A 21,638-nucleotide genomic window follows, 5' to 3' on the forward strand; every position below is an offset into this window, starting at 1 on the left:
TGTTTGGCGTATCTTCGGCTTACCGCGATTGCAACTTCGATTCAGTTTCGGATTGCGCCTATGTTTCAGTTTCTGCTTCGGCTTTCAGTCGTTGGCCGCGCGCCAGAGCAACAAGTTTAGTTTTGCACCTGGCCAGGTGATCGCGATACTCGCAGGTTGTAAGTCGCTAACTTCGCTAGTTTTGCTTTAGCAACACAGTCCAAATATTTTGTGTAGCCAAGGCAATATTATCAGACCCGTCTCCATCTATTGGGCTGTGGTAAAAATTACAAAATTAAATCAGGAGGCTAATTCGCGTTAACATTGATTTGGCCAGCGCTAAGTGACTGTGAGCGTATGTGCGTGTAAATCGGTTTTGCGCTAATTTCTGGAAAAAAATTATAGCGGCCAAAAGAGCTAACGAAATTAAAACGTATCGAAAACAACTTTTACCTATACTGCCAGTTTCAAAACGAAGCAGAACTGTTGTTGTTTTAGTTGTTGCCGCCGAACGTGCGGTCGCAGTGTTGTTCGTTATCGCGGTGTGTTTGCTTTTGGGGGCGTGGTTGGTAGTTGGCATGTGCGCAGCCGCCTTAAGTTGACAGTGACAATAGACGAAAAAGACAGACAGTCGAGGAAATTATGGAGCGCTGACCAACAAACCAAAACCAAAGCGCTGGCAATTGGAAAGTTGTTGTTATGCTCAAGAGAGCAGCGAAGGAGCCAAGTGCCGGACTGGAATATCGTTTCATGTGTCGCTAAATAAATCACCAGCGTTTGAGTCAAGAAATCATGGCGCCACAAGACGTTAATTCCGCTTTTTCTTAATTACCTTTTTAGCAAAGTGTAATGAAATTTTGTGACAAATGGTAATACAGTGAAAACTTAGTTTGATATTGAATAATATTAATAATGTTTCACTCAGATCAGTAAAATACCTTTTCATTATCTAACATAAAAATGTGATTTTGCTTTAATTTATAAAATTGCTTCAAATTCCGTGTATACCTTTTATTAAAGTAAGTTATCGAACTATACAGATTGCCTCCACATTGATTGTTAGATGAAAAAAAGCAACAAAAAATTATTCGCAATAAAATTTACACTTAAAAACATCAAAATGCGCTTGCATATGCCATATATTTCACTTAAATAACAGTTGAAAATAGGAATTAATGTTTGGAATAGCTGTTCACAGGTAGGGTAGGTTTTACTGCTAGTCGTGAAAATGAAATATTCCAGCCAGTCGCTGGCGCTCTGTCGCTGCCTCTGCCGCCGCTTCTGCCACCGTTACCGCCTCTGCCGGCGCCTACGCACGCGTAGCGCGATTATCGGCGCATCTCAGTCGCGTCACCGCCTCCGTCCGCCCATCTTCACTTTTACCGCCGAAAGAGAGAGTGAGAGTGTTTGCCCCGCTCATTTGCGTTTCTTGTGTCTACCGGTTTTATTTTGGTTTTTTTACATTTTCTGTATTTTCGTTCAATTTACGCACATTTCATTGCTTTCCTCCAGTCGCAATGCTGAAATAATTGATAAAAATAATAAGTTCATTAAATTTAATTAAATCAACTATCCGCTTCCGATCTGCGGCACGAGTCGCGAGCACAACGATAATAAAATTTTATTGTGTTTTCCTCATTTTGCGTTTACCCCCCTCACAGTGAGTGTATATGTACGTGGAAAATAGCAAAGAAAAATTACTCGCATCCGACGAAAATAACTAATCATCGTAATTTCCGAAGAAAGAAATTTTCAAGCAAAATTCGACAGAGAAAAAAGTGGCAAAAATGAACTTTTTTGTGATTGGCTTTCTGATCATGCAGGCGGCAAGTGAGTAAAATGCAGTTTTCATTTTTCCCGTTTCCATTTTACCAAACAATTGCTGTTTCTGTTGTTGCTGTGGCTGGGGCTTAATTGCTTTTCACGGGTGTCGGATAACAATTATTTAATTCGGGTTGGCAGCAGGCTGAAATTAAAATAACTTAGGCGACGAACTTTTTTCGCTGCCGAGTTTGTGTCTTAAGTCTTTAGACTTAAGACAGCAGTTATACTTTATGGGGCGTCTTATGACACATGGATATGCTGTAATACTAGACTGCAGACACATAACTGGTTGTGGAGATTCTCTTGTTGCCCAATTTTAGTGGCCGATAATTACCCAAGTCCAACGAGAAACGCAAACAGAACCATAGTCTTTACTAATAAACATTTTACAGTAAGGTAGACAATTTGGCGTCAAAATTTGGACATCCATCCACTTAAAGTCCAATCAACATAAGTCAAAGCAAAAAGTGCGCCATAATAGGCAAATAGCCATTGTAACAATCTTATCTATAGATTTGTTTATGCATATTTAGCCACCGATCCGCGGCTGCAGTTTATTGGCATCGCTTTTTTGTATGGATTGAGTTTGTGTTCATTGTCTGCGCCTCAATCGGTTCGCTTGATGCAAAAACCTTGCCGAGGAAACCGGATTGGTTTTAGGTTAGTCATGGTACCATGGAGCATTCTTGACCTGAAGTAATCCGCAGCTCATTAAGAACACATACACATGTATGTATATTTGGGTTGAAGGTGCATTCATTTAGGGCAGCTTTATATCCATTTATCGACCATTCGCCAATTAATCAATTTGCAAATTGCAAACATAAACTAGCCTCGTGTAACCTTCGGACTACAATTCAACCTGTTTTATTTGATTGAGTGTAACGATGTTCCAATCTCACCTCAATATGGCTAGGACCGTCTTGGGCAAGAATATCGGTCAAGATCAGAGCAATAGTGGTCTAAAAACACGGCGATTGCTGGCTTTTGGTTCAGACAATTTTCGCTGCCCACTTTGCATAAAGTTTATGGTGTGTTTTCTGACCTTTGCTTGGCCAAAAAGAAACTATCCATGGGCAGGAGGAACTAATGCTTACACGCATCGCATAAATATGTACCGACATTGCCCTGCCCAAATCTTTTGATGTCCCCATTGATGGCTTCAGCAATCGTGAACAATGAATCATCAATATAACGCTGATTTGTACCCGAACTTATTGAGATGCGTTGGCCGCAGATGTTTCTCTTTATTGTTTTCTTTTCTTTTCGCTCGTGTTTGGCTCAAACTCAATATCTGTTTTGTGGTCAATGACGCAGCGCTTTGGAGGCATCTTCAGTTGTTTCTGATGCTGTTGCTTTTTCTGTGTTTTTATATAACCCACATTCGGACCGATGTCTGTGAGCTTTATGCAATACTTCTGGGCCGAAACACTTGACTTCGGTGTGAAGACCCTTCCTGGTCAAAACTGACAGCTAATAGCCAATACGTTAGTGAGTATACGCCCCGTGGGACAGGTAAACATAAAATATTATAAATGTTTTCTGGCAAAATGTACACACTTTCAACGGCAATTAGCCGTTGCAGTTAAATGTTTTTCTTAGCCAAACCTTTGGGAATGGCTAAAATGCATTGTTGCAAATGCCACAGGGGCTAAAAGTACTAAAAAATAATAAGAAAAAGAAATTGCATTGTCATACCATTGGTCAATAAGTAAAAGGCTCTTCGGAGCTGGTATTTTGCAAAGTGAAAGGCGAACTGGCATCTGTGCACTTGCAAAAACATGCCCCATAAATTCTAAAGCACATTTTATATATTAACTTTTTAGTGATAAATAATATCAATTTAAAGAGCTTTCTAGTTTTTTACATCTCATAATTTTAGCTCCAAATTTTTTGGGCAGTGCACAACGAGACTTCCGTTTGGGCATATTCCCACACAAGGGACGTGTCCTTTCCCTTTTTCGACTTGCCCTCTGCAGACTTTTGTACGTTTTGTTCGCAATTAGGAATAAATTAAGGCATGATTATCGCTTCTATTGTCTGGGCCCATCTTCACATAATATCAACACTGTGTTTCTCGGCCCGTCAAGTGTGTTGGGGCCTTATTTCGGAGCACGCAACCCGCTCACGTAAGACCTTCGCCTCTGAGATGCTGCACTGATCTCTGGGCATCCAAAGTATTGCATTCCATTCCACACCTTTGTGACTAGTTGATTGTTTGGCCCACACGCACACACGCTCAAATTGCAATTTAATTCGATGGCTTAAAGTGTCTTTGTCATAAGTTTTGTCTGTCGGGGCTCTTTTTTCCTCGGCCTATCGCTCACTGTCAAGACCATCGTTCAATTAGCATAATTAACCGGCAAAGGGGATTAGCAAGCCGTGTTTTGGGTCTGACACTTTGTCAAAGACCATTTGGACAATCCAAGCCAATCCGAAACAATCTCCCCCGAAGCTGTGCGATAATGGCTTCATTCGGACGGCTTATTCGAGTCACAGGGGCAAGGTCAGGGGCAGATCGTAAAGTTCCCGAAATTACATTTTGATTTTTCCTCCATGGCATAGAACAAGGTACGAGAGCCCATCTATGATGCTAGTAAATTCAAGACATTCTCCGCCATTTAAATCGGGTACTTGTAGCACCTCGGCAAGGTCATTAATAGCACTTAAACTAACGATTTCCTGTCCATGACAATGAGAACAAAAGGTATGAAGCCTGTAAGCTAAGTAAATTAAGGAGAAATGGAAAGTTGTGCCCAGTATGTCAGCGAAAAAAAGCGAAAGGTGGTCGCCCAAAAGAGCCTTCGCGAAAAAAATCATTGACGATGAGATAAAAAGATTGACCGTAAAACGTTTTGCCAACAATGGAATGTTAAGCCTTAAATATGAGTGCAGAATATTAAAAGGGAAGCCACTTAGAGAGGCGTTGTCTGAAACCTCAAAGGTTTGGGTTAAGGTTCGGCCATAATGAATGGACGGCCTAGGCGCAGATGTTTGATAATTTATACAAGATATTTGCATTTGCCTCTGCCAAGGGAGATCATCAAATTGAATTAACACTGAGCGCGGCCAGCCAGTTTATGGTTTTGTTTCAGTTTCGGTTTCTGTCTTGGCATCCGAGTGAGCAATTAATATCAATGTTTTTGAGACCAGATGACCCACTTTCGCGGTTCGAGGTGCTAACTAGATGGGCTGTACTGATCAGGGAGATATGGGATGCGGGATGTGGACTTCGAGGAAAGTAACTAAACATTTGCTGCCGATGGTCAATGGCTGGTCTATGCCAACACTGCCCCACGTGCATATTTATGCCTCATTATTTGTTTAGTTTGGATTTCTATTTGGCCACTTGATGCCGGGCAGCCACGACAAGTCGTAAAGCAGCCGCAACTCGCATTTCATACCCGAGATGAGAGAAAGCGCTTGTCGATCGCCTGTGACTAACTGCAAATGTCGCTGGATGTCCCCCACTGACAATTTGAAATAAATTTCATATTTCATATTGCTCTCCGGCATGCCGGGCTATTTGCATAGTTTTCCCTAGCTAATTGCTGGTTTCCCTTCTCAAATTTGTCGTCGTGCAGGCCATTCGTAGGTGCAATTAAAATAACTGCTCGCCCACACGGCGAATGCGTAATGCAAATTTGCGTGCAAAAAGGCTATCCAGTTCCATTACCAACACCATTCGGGGGACAATCGATTGTGGGTTTCGAGTGGTAGAGTTGTATATCTGATGATGATGATAATGATGATAACTCTGACGAAGACGAGGAAGTGAGCACATCGGGTGCGCAATCTGATCCCGCGGAGATGGCCAAACATTGCCTTGCCATGCTGACACTCCATTAGGCGGGCGGTTATAAAACCAGCTCCATTTTCCTTGAACCCACAAGCCAAAGTGTTGGACCGGACTCTGATCCGACCCGTAGCGGCTCTACACTGAGAAAAAATGCTCAAATGTATGCTTTCATAATTTATCAACAGTCTGGTTAGGCCTCACAACTTTAATGTACTTTGTAGCCTTATACTCCAAATTAATTTTAATTTATGGATAAGAGTTAACTCTCACAACTTTACATTCCTTACCCATTACAAAGTTGTATTAATTGAAATTAAATTAACTTTAAGATAGTTTTAGCCATAATTTTTGCCTGTGTATCATCTAAAACGATTACCACAATTGGCAACATGTGCCACTCGCACATAATGGCTTGCCATTAGCCGCCTTAGAATCGGTTTCAAATGCTGCTCCATGAATATGGATGGTCGACATGCCGAGTGGCGAGGGAATTTTGAAAGAATTCATTCGAAACACGTATTTCATGTCCCACTTGACATGCTAACAATTTAATTTGAACCCAAGACGCGCAATTTGGCTCACCAGCTCGGATTGAAGTCTACAACTTGGTTCAGGTCATTGGGGGCGATCTCTTTATAACTTGGGTAACCCCAGCTAATGCGTAACCTATGGCACTTATGGAGCTCAATTGTTTTGTGGACCCCAATCATAAGGAAGTGCCATTTGTCGGTCCATAATGGGTCTGCTCACGGCATAGTTAATCGATTATGGCCACGTTGAGATCGCGATGAGAATGCTAACGGCTTGGTTTTATTACTAGTATGTCTTCGGTTCGATTGCGGCATCTTCTCTGCTTCAATCTGGGTCATTCTGCGGTCACACCTTATGTTGGCAGATGGAAGATAATAAAAAACACATACCTCGGATTCCACGTGCCGAATCGGATGTCTATGTGAGATATAATCAGTCAATCCGCACATCAATCAATGCGATTCGATGCGGGATAACTTTAAAACTTTGCGCCGATTTTTATTTGAAGACTTCACGCTTGAAAGTGATAAAACTTTTATTGTATTAATTTAAGTCGAATTTAATGCCACACCCTTTCTAACACAGCAATACTACTTTTAGTTATTAATCCAACATTTTTTTAGTTTTTGGTTGCGGTTTAATGTTGCATAGAGAAAACAACACAGAAGCTTCTCCGCCCTCTCCCGTATCCCCCCAATCCTCAGAATACCTTACCCAAAACGATCTCAACATAATATTAATCCCTTGATGTACTAATTTGTAACATTACTATTGTATTATACCAAAGAACTATCCTATTCTGTGTTTGCTTTTTCTATTCTTTATTTATAGGATTGGCTTGCGGGACGTGTGTTTTATCGTCCGATTTCGGTTTCATTCTCGATTGTAACTTCAAAAAGTCTGGACTGTTTCGTGTGCGAAATTTGGGTGGCCTTAAGGCCCATTTCGGTTTAGGTAAATCTCCTCAACTGTTCTGTCAACCCATTCGCACCATCCCTATCATCCTTCACCCTCATTTTCTCAGTGTACATACGGCCCCGAAATAGTTCAAGGTGTAGACGTAGATTACGTAGTGATTCCAAGGCTTTTAATCCTCAAATTTCAAGTGCAGCTAATTGGTCAAGTAATCGAACTCGATCTGAACTCAAACGCATAGCGAATAGCGATTAAGTAAGTCATTATGCATTAATGCCAATGTCAGTGGCAGCCGCACATTTATGAACTCAATTGTGATAAAGTAGAGCGTTTGAGCGGAGTAGCCCAACAAGAAAACGGCTTGAAGATTGACCTGTAGTTCAATTGGCAAGGGCGTAGAATGGGGGGTTGCTAGGATTCAAGTTTGATCGGACTTTAATGATTCCAAAGAGCACAAAACGCATCGGACATAAATATGCACTTTTTGTAGTTTGTTGCAGCTTTAAACGAAAAAGTATTTATTTTATATCTTGTATTGAAACCAATTAAGTTCGGATCTTAATGATAGTTTAACGAGCATTAGCAGCTGCGGCCTTCAACTTAATTATAGTTTATAAATGAAATTATTAATTTAAATGATAGTTTGGCAATTTAGTAATGAGAACATGTAAGCAATAAGTGTTTGATACGCTATTATTTTGGTCAGATGTGTATCATTCGCTGACCCCCCCTTATAGATAAATCCTACTAGGCTCTGTGTACATAAAAGCCACATAGATATAAGACTTCGATAAGACCCTTACAACAGCCACGTGAAGGGTAAAACAAAAGCCATTAATTAACACATCATTGCCCAACCCTCGACCACGATTGAAGTGATTGATGGGGCCGTCGTAGGCCCGACCTAACCCAAACCTTTGCTGCTTACAGGTTTCAGTCTGGGCGACGAGCTGGGCTTTCCGGAATCGCTGGGCAACACGGAGAGTGACCGCCGACGGGCTATTAGCTACAAAAACGGAGCGCCTCCCGACTTGGTGGGCGTACTTCCATCCACCCAGCAACAGGTCAGTTTAGACGGTCTGCTTGCATTTTAAAATATCTCATTATCTAACATCTCTACCGAAGGTCAATCCACCCGTGCAACATCCATTGCCAGAGAAACGGATAAGTTCACGGTCCACCGGAGCAGCGCCGTACAACCTGCAGCAGGTGCAACAGCAGCAGCAACTTCAACTTCAGCAGCAAAAACTGCAGCAACAGCAGTTGCAGCAACAGTTAAAGCTGAAACAGCTGCTGCTTTTGCAGCAACAACAACAACAACAGCAACAGCTAATGACCGAGGCTCGTCCATTACCATTGGGTGTTCCTGCCTTCCGACCCATTCCCCAGAAGCAACTGGCCGCCACACAGCCCTCTGCTCCGAGTTCGACGCCTGCGGAGAGACGGGTAGCCGTGGACACCCCAGAGCCTCGGGTCAGTGTCAACAACAAGCTAGTAAGCTCCATAGATCAGCCGGTAAGTTACTACCTATTAACTTAACCAATAAGAATTAAATATTTAATATTAATTCACCCCCATCTGGATAGCACTCAAATCGCACTTTTCACGTGGCCAACCCGGTGGTGTCCCAACCAGTAGCCGTGCCGGTGTTCCAAGCGATGCCCCAATCCATCGCCAGGATCGCCAATGTCGGTAAGGAGCACCGAACGGTGTCCAGTCACCCGAATTACCTTCAGTTCGAGGAGCCCAAGTTCGACCTAAAGGATGTTACCGTTGAAGAGCTGGCCGCCGCTGCTAACGTAACAGTGGACACTATCAAGCACGCCATTTACGTCCGGGAGCAGCAGCTAAAGGCCGAACACCGGGCCCAACTGGCGGCCAAGCTAAGGGAAGAGTTTATGCGCACCTCCACTGTGAGGACTACGACCACGACGACCACAACGACAACCACTACACCGCGCCCACAAAAGTCGCTGGCGGAGCACAAGGTGTCCAAGGTGCGTATATCGTTGATACATAATATATGTACATAAGGCGTTTTGCAATTACCATTCAATATAAATAATTGTTTACTAATTTATATTAGGTAATGAATGCCCCTAAAGAGTACTATCCAGTGGGCTACGATAAGAACTTTGACGACAACTTCAAATCCAAGGTGGACCTGCCACCTACAAGCTTCTCCTGCGCTAAGCAAAAGCACTTCCCCGGTCTCTACGCTGACACCGACCTTGGCTGCATGGTAAGCTACACGCATTTGATGTGCTTTGATGCCGTGAATTATATCCACTTGTTAAACACAATCCATGACAGGTATTCCACGTATGCGCCCTAACCGATGACGGCATGGTGCGGAAGTCGTTCCTTTGCCCGGAGAACACACTCTTCGACCAGACGATCTTAAAGTGCAACTGGTGGTTCTACGTCGACTGCAGCTCTAGCACGAGCGTCTACGACTCCAACATTCCCATCTCAAAGAGCTATCAGCTGATGAAGTCGCTCACCTATTTCTCCAAGTACGCTGGCGGTCAGAGGCACGAGCAGGGTGGAGACAAAGACGAGAATGCGCTGGACATCGATTCGCTGAGAGAGTCGATGGAGGGCGTGGCCCGGCGCCAGGAGCAAGCCAAGAAGGCGGAGCTGAGGGTGGAGGAGCAGCGCAGCATGCCCAAGGAGGACCATGAGCACGTGGTGCCCGCGGAGGCAGAGCAGCAGCTATCCAACTAGGCTTAACTAGGCCTATCCCAACGCTATCTGAGATCTAGGTTAAGAGTTCACGATCGAGCGCCTCTGGTCGACTAGCCGTACGTAGTCAAGTCCTTTGCTAAAGTCAGCGGTTTTCACACTCATCACTGAGAAAAACTATTCCCGGATCATATGTATACCGATTCAAGGACGCCTATTTGTGGCGCTTCAACATATTGTATCACAGAGTCAAAATAATTTTCTCCATATCTATTAAAGAAAATGGATAATATATATGATTAAGATTATTTTGATCGCAAAATAGAGGACACTAGGGAACTGATATTATTATGATTTTTTCTCTGTTAAGTATCATCACTTCCTGTGGGCAGCTCCTGTACTGCAGAGCGCCCCTTACACTTAGTCTCTTCCTAGCCATTAGGTGGATAATATCTAGTTAAGTCCCATCAGTAAGTACATTTTGAGTTGGGCACTTATTTTTAGTACGTTCTACTATTTATTTATTGTACAAGTATTTCCCGCAAATTAAACGTCGTTTGTTTAAAAATGTTCAAAAACTTTGTTTTATATGGATACATTTGATATATGGATAATAAAAGTTATTTGTTTCTTCTTAACGTTTAAGAATATTAAAATTTTAATATATTGATATTGCACACCTATCAATTTATCGTAGATCCCAGTAATATTGCAGAGTTCATTATTGGTTATTGTACCATTCCAACATGCCAGTGGCGTCAGGAATATCTGGATTGATCTGCATATTCGTGTACCAGCTGGCGTTGAGCTTCATTTCATTATTGTGAAGCTGGGCACGCGCCCCTTTGACCACGATAACATCATCACGTTGACCCACAAAGTTCACGGCTTCCTTTTGCCACAGATTTAATATGACAGGATGGAAATCAGGATCTACAAGTAAGAGTTCCCGAATAAAGCAACCTCCTCTATTTTCCAGCATTCCAACCTCCGCGCAGATTCCAATTGCGTCGACGGGTTCTTGGTCTCTTTTTGAAGAAACCTTTAATAACGGCAGGAAACTATACTTTTCTCGGGGAATGCGGTCACAAGCACTGAGTTCTAGGACAGTATTTGCACAAAAAAATAATTGATTAGGGTTGTCTGAAACTTTATAGGAACTTATCGCCTTCTCCACCTCAAACCCAGAGATAAGGTATACCAGGCCTGTTTGAATCTGGCCGTAAAGTCCATTGTCATAGTCAGCAAACACAAGTCCTGTTATTTCACCAGACTCATCCAATAAATGCATAATAAAAACTATTCCACCTTTGTTGCCATTACTCCATTGCGTTATCTCTGATTTCCATAGCACACGGGCTTTTATGGATGAAAGATTAAATCCGGTGTTTAAGCTGCAAATGGGCTGAATAACGGAAAAATATCCCTCTCAGAATAGTGTATCTGCAAAGACACTAGAACCAAAAACACTAGAATATTCAAATTATTCTAGTGTCTTTGCTAGAACTTTCCGCTCTCTCTCGCTCTGGAATAAAAATTCGAGAGAGGCTGGAGTCACCTCTAGAGATACGGCGAAAAAATAGTGTGCCAAAAAATCGTATCGTGTCTTTGGTATCTTAATTGATTTAATAAAAATCCACGTAACGAATACTTACTATAATTGCGTTAGAGTTCATTTTAAGACGTTTATAATTTCTAGAATTTGTAATTTTGTTATTTTCAATCGTAATGGCCAGTACTCTGTGCTTTGTTGTGAATGACGAACAACGGAAACAAGCCAGAAGAGCAAATTTTATTAACGCTACATGAGAGCGTGAGAGAATAGAGAATAGTAGTCGGCTAGCAATTTCAATTATTTTTAAGCTCCAAACAGCAAAAAGCTTTATAAGTACATACATACTTGTGGAATATAATGTATGGAATACAGAATGGGATGATAGCATATGGATAATACGAAATAAAAAAAACAATATTATCAAGACCAGGCGGTTATTTTATATTATTTATATGTACTCAGCTAATATTACATGTTTCAGAATCGAAACCAATTTACTTCCACTTTCTCCAATGCTTTTAATTTTATTTTAATTAAGGGAAGCGTAGCTGAATAACAACCCATTCACAATATTTGGAAATAACGTATGTAATGTAATGAATAAATGTATAGCCTATTCCTAATTTATGGGAAACGTGTTTTGGCGCACTGCGCATGGAACTCAGTTTGATGAGCCAATGCCGGTTAGCTCCTGCAGCTCCTTGAGCAAGTGCTTATTGTACTCCTTGTGATTGATAGGGGCTACAGACTGCACAGTGAGCTTGTTGCGAGTCATGTCCCCGTAAACCTCGTTCTTGCAGCGCAGCTTAAAGATGTGTGAAGTGAAGTTGAGTGCTGAGAAAATCTGCTCGGCTTTGGCAGGGTCGTTCTCAAGGGCCTCACCCACTTCCTGCGAAGTGTGCCCGAGAAGCTGTTCACCGACCTCGTTAAAACTGCTGACCCAACGGTTGGAAGTCCAGTCCCCGATGCTCATCTAAAAAAAAGGTATTGATATCAGTTAATGAAATTGTATTTAAAGTTAGAAAGCTAAATGTTTCACAGCAAATACATACGTTGATCAGCAGTCGGTACTTAAAGTTGGGAAACAGTGCGTTACATTTCTCGCAGCGGAACTGGTCGTTGCCCTCATCGACAACCTTCTTGTTGCAGTCGCTCTGAGGGCAGGCTCGGTAGAAAGCATTTTCCTGTTTGACAATGTGCACCACTGCCTTGCACTGGAAGTAATCAGGCTTGTCGCCGCTGCCGAGATTGCGAGCCCGCGCATCCTTAAGCGTCATCCATTCAGTAGAGAAGCTTCCTCCGCCCGTTCGCGCCGAAACCATATTGGCGACACTGTCACCACCTCCATTGTCGAACCAGCCGCGCAGCTTATGTGCCTCGGGTATATCGGGGTTAATCTTCATGATTGAGCCACCGCCGAGGCTCAAGGACTTTCCGCCATTGAACTCGTTAATGCGTGTTCCCTTGACCAGGATCACAGGCTGCACATGACCGTCAAAGTTAACGGCATCATCCCCCCAAAGGGTCAAGCTGATGGCCGAGTTACTCATGTCCACTAGGGTTATGTCCCGTTTCTTGAATTCCTTGTTTGTGGTGCGAGCTACGAATGATTGCAACTCGCCCACCTCCTTGCAAATTCCTATTGTGTCTACCGCTGCTTTATTTTCCATACCCGACACATCGGAAATAGGAACAAGGTTGTACTTAATTTCCGGTATGGGATCATCGTCGGTATCCTCACAAAGCTGGACAACTGTTTCACCGGAAAAAGTCATCTCGTAGGCGTTGTTCAGCGAAGAGTACTGCTTGTTTGCCGGTTTCAATTGACACTTTGATATATAGTACACGCTATCCACTTGAATGAGGTCGTAGAACTTATCGCACTGTTCCTTGAAGGCAGTGGCCCGAATTTCGCCCGATTCGTCCATTAAATCCATGCTGAACAACTTGCCCTCGCCGCGGGCATTGCTCCAGGTGCGAATGCCGGATTTTGAGGTCACGCGAGCCTTAATCACCCACTTATTTTGGTAGGGACTTAGGCTAGAAATGGGATGTGTCATTCCACTATTAATAGAGGAATTCATTACTATGTTATTATTGTTGTTGTGGCTCGGTTCCTTTTTGGCAATTGGCTTGGAATTAGATGTTACTGCTGGCTTAGGCGCCAGATCCTGCTTGGCTGCATTTTCATACGTAACGGGTTCGCCAATTTTGGACTTAACCTCGGCGCCAGGATTCACCACAGTTAGTTCGGAAATGATGAGAACGCGTCTAAAAGGAAAACATATGTTACTATACTGTCGAAAGTCTGTTTTACAGCGTACTTACTTTCCGGCTCCGTCCTTGCCTACCAGTGAGGTCACATATTTATCTAGCTGGACAATGGTGAACTCCTCTAATTCTCCATTGTGCTGCATCACGTTCAGCTGACTGGCCAGCATCGCATAGCTGTTAAAGTACTTGCCGTCGGAGATTAGGATGCGATAGCGCTCTGAGTCCGCTGCGCTGTTAATCTTCTTGATTGCCAGGATCTGGAGAACCGGGGCATCCACAACCTCGCCATGCATAATGCGCTGTGGCCGGTAGTACGATGTGTTACTATACCAATCCATTATTTTAAGCTGGCATACTTACAGCAATCACACCAGTGGACAAAGATGCCAGGACCATTTTGATTATAAAAATAAGTTGGGCAATTTCACAAGCAAATATAATTCATGCGTCGAGGGCTGGGTACAAAGTGAAGCTAGAAGAGGCGGGAAGGGCTTCTGTGTAATTTTGAATCAGTTGTTGCGGAACTAGTTCAATTTGCTTTCCAGTTAGAGCTGTATTTCAGGGCAGTAAAGTTTTGGTTGCTTAAGAGAAAACATTTATTTTACTTTATTATTACTATTTCCTACAGCAACATATTGAGAATAATTGTCTATTATTTTGACACATAGCTTTAAGCTTGACTTACATTGTTTGTGTTAATGCTCACAACTAGTTATTGTAAGCATTTCTATTTCAATGGAATTATAAATATTTAATAACTGTGTGATATTTTATTGACACATTCTTTGTATTAAAGCCTACATTCAGTGCCTTGTAAACTTTTTAAATTGAATGGTGTAATATATATATTTAAAATTTTTTGTAAGCTCTTTAAACTCGGTGATATTTTATTGACACAAGGAAAGTTGTTACAGTCGGGTGTTCTTATAAACATGTATGCAGAAGCGGGTGTCCACTGTATGACCCAGACGTTAACAGCACTGCTTATCGGAACTAGACCGCAGCCCTGAGTTGGCTCGATTAGCAAACATTTTCCCGCGCATTTTCGCACGCGTCGTCACAACAAGATCGGCGGTACAAAACAAAACATATTACAGATAAACGCTAAGCACAACAGACGCACGTAATGGACAATCCCAGTTCACCACCGCCAAATACGCCCAGCGATGCCGCCGAACGCCGCGATCTGCGGGCAGCAATGACGTCGCCGGTTGGCGACTTTGAGCCGTTCGAGAACGAGGACGAGATCCTGGGAGATCAGACCGTTCGCGATGAGGCCGAGGAGGAGGATGGCGAGGAGCTGTTCGGGGACAACATGGAGAACGATTACCGGCCCATGCCTGAGCTGGATCACTACGATCCGGCGCTGCTGGACGACGAGGATGACTTCTCGGAGATGTCCCAGGGCGATCGCTTTGCCGCCGAGTCGGAGATGCGTCGACGCGACCGGGCCGCCGGAATCCACCGCGACGATCGTGATCTGGGTTTCGGTCAGTCCGATGATGAGGACGACGTTGGACCCCGGGCCAAGAGACGAGCTGGCGAGAAGGCAGCTGTTGGCGAGGTAGAGGACACCGAGATGGTGGAGTCTATTGAAAACCTGGAGGATACCAAGGGACACTCAACTAAAGAGTGGGTCAGTATGCTAGGACCACGCACGGAAATCGCCAATCGCTTTCAATCCTTTTTGAGAACTTTTGTGGATGAAAGGGGCGCATACACCTATCGTGATCGCATACGTCGGATGTGCGAGCAGAACATGTCTTCGTTCGTCGTCTCCTACACTGATCTGGCCAACAAGGAACACGTATTGGCCTATTTCCTGCCCGAGGCTCCCTTTCAAATGCTCGAGATTTTCGATAAAGTGGCTAAGGACATGGTGCTCTCCATTTTCCCCACTTACGAACGTGTCACCACAGAGATTCACGTGCGCATCTCGGAGCTGCCGCTGATCGAGGAGCTGCGCACATTCAGAAAACTGCATCTGAACCAGTTGGTTCGCACTTTGGGCGTGGTAACTGCCACCACCGGAGTTCTTCCCCAGCTATCCGTGATCAAGTACGACTGCGTTAAGTGCGGCTATGTGCTGGGTCCCTTCGTTCAGTCGCAAAATACGGAGATAAAGCCCGGTTCCTGCCCAGAGTGCCAGAGCACTGGACCCTTCTCAATCAACATGGAGCAGACGTTGTATCGAAATTATCAAAAGATCACGTTGCAGGAGTCGCCAGGCAGGATTCCAGCCGGACGCATTCCTCGCAGCAAGGATGTCATTTTGCTCGCTGATTTGTGTGATCAATGCAAGCCTGGAGATGAACTTGAGGTCACAGGTATATATACCAATAACTACGATGGCTCCTTGAACACCGACCAAGGATTTCCCGTGTTTGCCACCGTGATTATTGCCAATCATGTGGTTGTAAAGGACTCCAAGCAGGTAGTGCAGTCGCTTACGGACGAGGACATTGCCACCATTCAGAAGTTGAGCAAGGATCCGCGTATCGTAGAGCGTGTAGTAGCATCCATGGCGCCTTCTATATACGGACATGATTATATCAAGAGGGCGCTGGCCTTAGCTCTCTTTGGGGGTGAGTCAAAGAATCCCGGTGAGAAACACAAGGTTAGAGGTGATATAAACCTACTCATCTGTGGAGATCCCGGAACGGCAAAGTCGCAGTTCCTCAAGTACACCGAAAAGGTTGCGCCACGTGCGGTTTTCACGACTGGGCAGGGAGCCAGTGCCGTGGGTCTCACGGCTTATGTGCGCCGCAATCCAGTATCTCGGGAGTGGACATTGGAAGCGGGTGCTCTGGTTCTGGCTGATCAGGGAGTTTGTCTAATCGACGAGTTCGACAAAATGAACGACCAGGATCGTACCTCTATTCACGAAGCCATGGAGCAGCAGTCTATTTCGATTTCCAAGGCTGGTATTGTCACCTCTCTTCAAGCTCGTTGCACCGTGATTGCTGCTGCCAATCCCATTGGCGGTCGCTATGATCCGTCGATGACCTTCTCGGAGAACGTGAATCTCTCGGAGCCCATCCTGTCCCGTTTCGATGTGCTGTGCGTGGTGAAGGACGAATTTGACCCCATGCAGGATCAGCAGCTCGCCAAATTCGTGGTACACTCGCATATGAAGCATCACCCGAGTGAGGAGGAGCAGCCGGAGTTGGAGGAACCACAGCTGAAGACCGTTGATGAGATCCCGCAGGACTTGTTGCGACAATACATTGTATACGCTAAGGAGAACATTCGGCCCAAGCTAACGGTAAGCGAACTTATTGAAATCACAGGAAAAGTGTAACAACATTTCCGTTTCATACAGAACATCGACGAGGACAAGATCGCCAAGATGTACGCCCAGCTGCGACAGGAGTCTTTTGCCACGGGCTCACTGCCCATTACGGTGCGTCACATTGAGAGTGTCATCCGAATGTCCGAAGCGCACGCGCGGATGCATCTGCGCGAAAACGTAATGGAGGCAGATGTCAGCATGGCCATCCGCATGATGTTGGAGAGCTTTATCGAGGCGCAGAAGTTCAGCGTTATGAAGAAGATGCGCAGCACATTCCAGAAGTACCTGTCCTTCCAAAAGGACCATTCCGAGCTGCTGTTCTTTATTCTGCGACAGCTGACGCTCGACCAGCTCGCCTACATTCGCTGCAAGGACGGGCCTGGCGCCACACATGTGGAGATTATGGAGCGGGATTTGATCGAACGGGCTAAGCAGCTGGATATTGTAAACCTGAAGCCGTTCTACGAATCAGATCTGTTTCGCACAAATGGCTTCTCTTACGATCCCAAGCGACGCATCATCCTTCAAATTGTGGTCGACGGCAACACAGCTTAAGTTTCAGCCATTTACTTCATCTCATTTAGTTATAGTATTCATGTTTTGTTACCCCCATTTTCGGTCTAATAAAGTTTGATATACTTATGTATGTATTTATACTAAAATAGGTATTTGAATTGAAATTTATACTTCCGTAAATATTTTTTATTGTGCATACAAATCAGCCCCAGAGTATGTCAATCGTTGTTCCCTTCGATGCCCATGGCTTTGTCGAAATCTTCCTCGCTAATCTTGTTCTTTTTCAGCCGCTTGAAGAGCCGAATATCGCTGGCCAGTTCATCGAGGTCCTCCTGGCTGAACTGCTGCCTCTTTTTTCCCTTCCCGGACCTGCTCGCCTCCGCCTCTGCCGCTTTCTTTCGCTGCTTCTTCGCCTTGCGCAGCTCCTTCTTAGACTTGGCATCCAGTTTTGCCTTCTTTGTCTGATCCCAGGACTCAACACGCTTTTTGTGCTGCTTTTGGCCCGGCCAGCTTCCCGTTTGCTCGTAAGTTTCCATTTTCTTTTGCCGGACTTGTTCTTTCTGGGCGTTTTTGTAGGTAAGTTTGGATAAATCCACTTCAAAAGCAGGCGCCACATAGCCGCCGCCCTGGTAGTTCTTTAGCTCCGGCATGCGTGGCAGTTGCAGGAGACCGTAAGCAGTGGCCATCTTGCCCAGGTCCAGATCCTTTAGTCGCAGAATAGCGCTGCATTCGTGTTTGGTGTATGCTCTAACATGGGAAACAAAAGCGCGCATGCCTTTGTCATAGACGCCCTTGTCGGCCGCCTGCAGCCGATGGAGTTGATCTAAGACGGCTGGTAGCTTCTTTTTTTCACGATCTGCATCCTCAGCCTCCTCGGTTAGCAGTTTAGTTAGCTCCACTTTCTGGTTGATCTTCAGGAAGTGCACATAGGCATCCTCGCTGGGCAGGAGAAACACCAGAGCGTTGCCCTCGTTTCCCTGCCGAGCCGTGCGACCTACACGGTGTACAAAGCTGGAGGCAGTTGATGGTGGATCCCACTGCACTACCCACTCGATCTCAGGTACATCCAAACCACGTGCGAGGACATCTGTGCAGAGGAGTACGGCCTGTGGAGTGTTCCGAAACTTCTCCACCACATTGGCCCTCTTGTTTTTCATCTTTCCGTGGATTCCTAGCACTGTGCGTTTGGGCAAAAGAGGCGGCAGGGCCTCAGCCCAATACTCCACACAGGCGCAGGTGGGGAAAAAGACCATTACCTTTCCAATAACGGTGGCGGGTGAACTGAGGAACTCCAGCAGGGCCACAAACTTTAGTTCTGGCTCGACAATCCTGTAGAAGTTCTGCAGGCGGGCTGGAGTGTTTACGGATGCCTTCTCTTTGACTGATACGAGAACAGGATTTCTCAACCCCGCACGGATTAAGTCCGTAACCTCGGTAGTCTGTGTGGCGGAAAAGAGCCCAGTTCGACGTTGGCGGGGCAGATAGCCCAGTATGTTATTTACACTTGTTTTAAAGCCCAAGTCCAACAGGCGGTCAGCTTCGTCTAAGACGAGAAACTCCAAACTCTTCACTTGAGCCGCCAGATTAAGATCATCTCCTTTGCGCTGAAATAGATCCTCCAGCCGACCGGGAGTGCACACCAGTATACACGGCGTTTCCCTACGCAGCGTGGCAATGTCCTCTTCAATGCTGTTGCCGCCTACAATCAACTGTTGATTCAGGTGCTCCAAGTCTTCGTGTTCCAAAAACTGGGCTAGGACCTCGGAGATTTGGCGCGCCAGTTCCCGGGTTGGTGAGATGACGAGGGCACCTATTTCCTTGGGGCCCCACGGGGTCTCCTTGTGCCGTCTCTGGAGGATTTCTAGCATGGGCACAAGGAAGGCTAGCGTTTTACCACTACCAGTAACAGCCTCCGCTGAGACATCCTTCCGGGCCAGAAGTAGCGGTATGGCCGCCGTCTGGACGGGCGTCATCTGCTGGAAGCCGAAGCTCTGCACCACTTGAAGCACTGCATCTGAGAGGGGCGGTTTGTCCAACGAAGACCACTTCTTTCGAGACATTTTGTGGTTTGGTTTGTCAACAAAAACATGTGCGCGATAGTGTGACCATTTCACACCCCTGGCGAAAAGAATGGCAACGCCGGCACCTAACTTTGAAATGCGCGCCGGATTGAAAGCATTGCCAGCACAAATAAGTACCAGCGTAGTCACTTATCGACTTATACGCGATTACTATTGGCGCGAAATGGCAGAGTTTCGAAATCCGAAACATAAAAAAGTCTTGCCACAGCCTTGACACTTGCGCCTGCATCTCCAACACCAGCTGCCACGGCTTTCACTCGCAATTCTATTGCACCCACCCACGAGCGCATTCAAAAAAAGCAACCACACACGCTGTTTGTTGTTCTGCTGCTTGTATGGATTCCAAATCGTCCGAAAAAAGCGTGTGCCATCTGTCGCCTGGCGCTGCATTTCCAAAATATCGATGCGAATAAAAGAAAAAATCGGAAGTAAAAAGCGTTCGTCGTATTCGGTTTGGCTCGTCAACAAACTGGGATAGCGACAGCGAGGGGAATCGTGAGGAGGATTGGAGGACGAGGTGTTTAGACCGGACCAACAGGCTAAACGACCGACCGCCCGCCTTGGCTGAAAGAGGAGAGCACAACGTTTTTGGACGCGTGTGGCCAAAGTTAATGAAGCGTTTAAGAATTAACTTGTGGCCAAACGGAGAAAAAAAGGCCCGAACAGTTAGGGGCGAGAATGAGACTCAAAAAAAGGGATTATGGCTGCTTATTGGCGTCAAAAAATGCTGTATAAAAAAGGATGGTCAGTGGTCAAGTGTTTCATAAAACAAAATACCAGCACGTTCTAGAATACATCACAAAGTTGCATATTCAAATACAAATGTATTTTATCCTTAAGGCAAACCAAGACAATACGATTACTTACAAAACCATTTTAACAATAACTCTGAACACGAAACTGAAGGAGTCACATAGAACACAGAGATCGCATTGGCATTGATCTATTTTCCTCATAAATATGTATTAAATTAGAGGATTCCCTTTCATATTTAATTTCTTTTGTGCCCAAAGGAATAATCAATTCAAGCCCGCCTTCAAAACCTAGCTCATAAGCATGTCCTTGCTGGGCTCATTGTGTGTTTTTGTGTTTTTTTGTTTGTCCAACCCTTGAAGAGATTGATTATTGTTTATATTTGTGCCCCTGCATCGATGTGTACATACATATATATCTGTATCCAATGTATAGGCATGTGAATGCAGTGCAAACAGGAGAAGGATTGTGGTCAACGCCAACGCATCCCCTTTTGAATTGGGGCAATTAAAGTTGTTCGCTCGACTCACTCCGCTGAATGGCTATGTATGCGGACACGTGATAGAACGGGGCCAGGGATATTATCCTGCTTTCCCCTGGAGACGAATCCAAGGCAATTAACCCCTTTTGGCCCTCATCTTCCACTCCTGCGAGGGCGTTAAGTCAGACACGAGTTTCGGGTCGATTTATCAAATAATTCCACGAATACCTAGAATTCGAAATAGAGCGATCTTCGCGCTGAGATTCAGATATTTGGAAATCGAAAGACGTCTGGGAATTTGTCCTGGCGTCGGTTCGATCGCTTGTAATTATGCTAATTATGAGTTTGATTTGTGATTTCGACTCTCTTGGAGTCCATTAAACGAAAACATCTTCTCTTGTTGGGCCTTTTGTTCTTTCCGAAAAAAAAACATTGAGCTAATTGCGCTGCTCCTGGATTTTCACACATTTTGCTCTAGTTACAATTAACCGAAACTCCTTTTCCTGCTGCAAATGGCAAATGCCAAAGGACTTTCTGCCAGGATCATTGATCATTCTGCTAATTTGCTGGGAATTTTCCCCTTCTTAGGCAATGTCCTCAGCTACCTGACCAGATTCATCCTTCCAGTCTCTGTGTGGTCACTTCAGCTAACTATAAGTGACCTTTGCGGTTGAAAATATCAATTTTCATAAAATGCAATTGTCACCTTAGCGCCGAGACCTCCCCCAATGTCAGCGCGCCAACTCTATCTTAGAATTTGATTATCGAATTAGAAAACACTGACCAAATTACCTGTACAGATCCCGGCAGACAGTAGTCACTTATCTGATGGTCAATTTTTCAATTTCACTGTCTGATGTTGAGAAATTACACCCCCGACCATCTATATCAGTTACGATTTACATTTCACTCTTAACACTATCCGAAAACAAGGTAAGACATATCAATTACCC

At 44.7% G+C, this 21,638-nt stretch overlaps 4 protein-coding genes and 1 pseudogene across 7 annotated transcripts, besides 1 other annotated feature; 2 read left to right on the forward strand and 3 right to left on the reverse strand.

Moving 5' to 3' along the window:
• The first annotated feature begins 84 nt into the window (after window positions 1-84).
• Window positions 85-10,306, forward strand: mtg (mind the gap). 4 transcript variants are annotated; one of them, NM_169212.3, is made up of 8 exons: window positions 85-155; window positions 1,641-1,809; window positions 6,965-7,087; window positions 7,979-8,112; window positions 8,174-8,563; window positions 8,635-9,045; window positions 9,135-9,290; window positions 9,362-10,306. In NM_169212.3, exons 2-8 carry the CDS (start codon window positions 1,767-1,769, stop codon window positions 9,773-9,775), a joined length of 1,671 nt encoding a protein of 556 aa, NP_731221.2. In that variant the 5' UTR covers window positions 85-155; window positions 1,641-1,766; the 3' UTR covers window positions 9,776-10,306. The 4 variants fall into 4 exon arrangements, with proteins under 4 accessions (NP_731221.2, NP_649775.2, NP_001036686.3 ...); NM_141518.4 differs by lacking the exon at window positions 6,965-7,087 and having other exon boundaries at window positions 85-158; NM_001043221.4 differs by lacking the exon at window positions 1,641-1,809 and having other exon boundaries at window positions 85-158.
• CR18228 lies at window positions 10,294-11,486 on the reverse strand (annotated as a pseudogene).
• Window positions 11,235-11,339: a mobile genetic element.
• A 221-nt stretch (window positions 11,487-11,707) lies between the features above and the next one.
• On the reverse strand, window positions 11,708-14,039 carry RPA1 (Replication protein A1). Its single transcript, NM_079550.4, has 4 exons — window positions 13,923-14,039; window positions 13,617-13,861; window positions 12,341-13,559; window positions 11,708-12,261 (listed from the first exon to the last, which is right to left on the reverse strand). The coding sequence occupies exons 1-4, from the start codon at window positions 13,956-13,958 to the stop codon at window positions 11,950-11,952; spliced, it is 1,812 nt and encodes a 603-aa protein (NP_524274.1). The 5' UTR covers window positions 13,959-14,039; the 3' UTR covers window positions 11,708-11,949.
• A 518-nt stretch (window positions 14,040-14,557) lies between these two features.
• Mcm2 (Minichromosome maintenance 2) lies at window positions 14,558-17,512 on the forward strand. The gene is made up of 2 exons (NM_057773.4): window positions 14,558-16,827; window positions 16,885-17,512. The coding sequence occupies exons 1-2, from the start codon at window positions 14,689-14,691 to the stop codon at window positions 17,407-17,409; spliced, it is 2,664 nt and encodes an 887-aa protein (NP_477121.1). The 5' UTR covers window positions 14,558-14,688; the 3' UTR covers window positions 17,410-17,512.
• Window positions 17,513-17,530: 18 nt separating this feature from the next.
• Window positions 17,531-19,484, reverse strand: CG9630 (uncharacterized protein). Its single transcript, NM_141520.3, has one exon. The coding sequence runs from the start codon at window positions 19,428-19,430 to the stop codon at window positions 17,589-17,591; it is 1,842 nt and encodes a 613-aa protein (NP_649777.1). The 5' UTR covers window positions 19,431-19,484; the 3' UTR covers window positions 17,531-17,588.
• Between the last annotated feature and the right edge of the window lie 2,154 nt (window positions 19,485-21,638).

This window comes from Drosophila melanogaster, chromosome 3R (assembly GCF_000001215.4).
Source record: "Drosophila melanogaster chromosome 3R".
In the NCBI taxonomy this organism is placed as follows: domain Eukaryota; kingdom Metazoa; phylum Arthropoda; class Insecta; order Diptera; family Drosophilidae; genus Drosophila; species Drosophila melanogaster.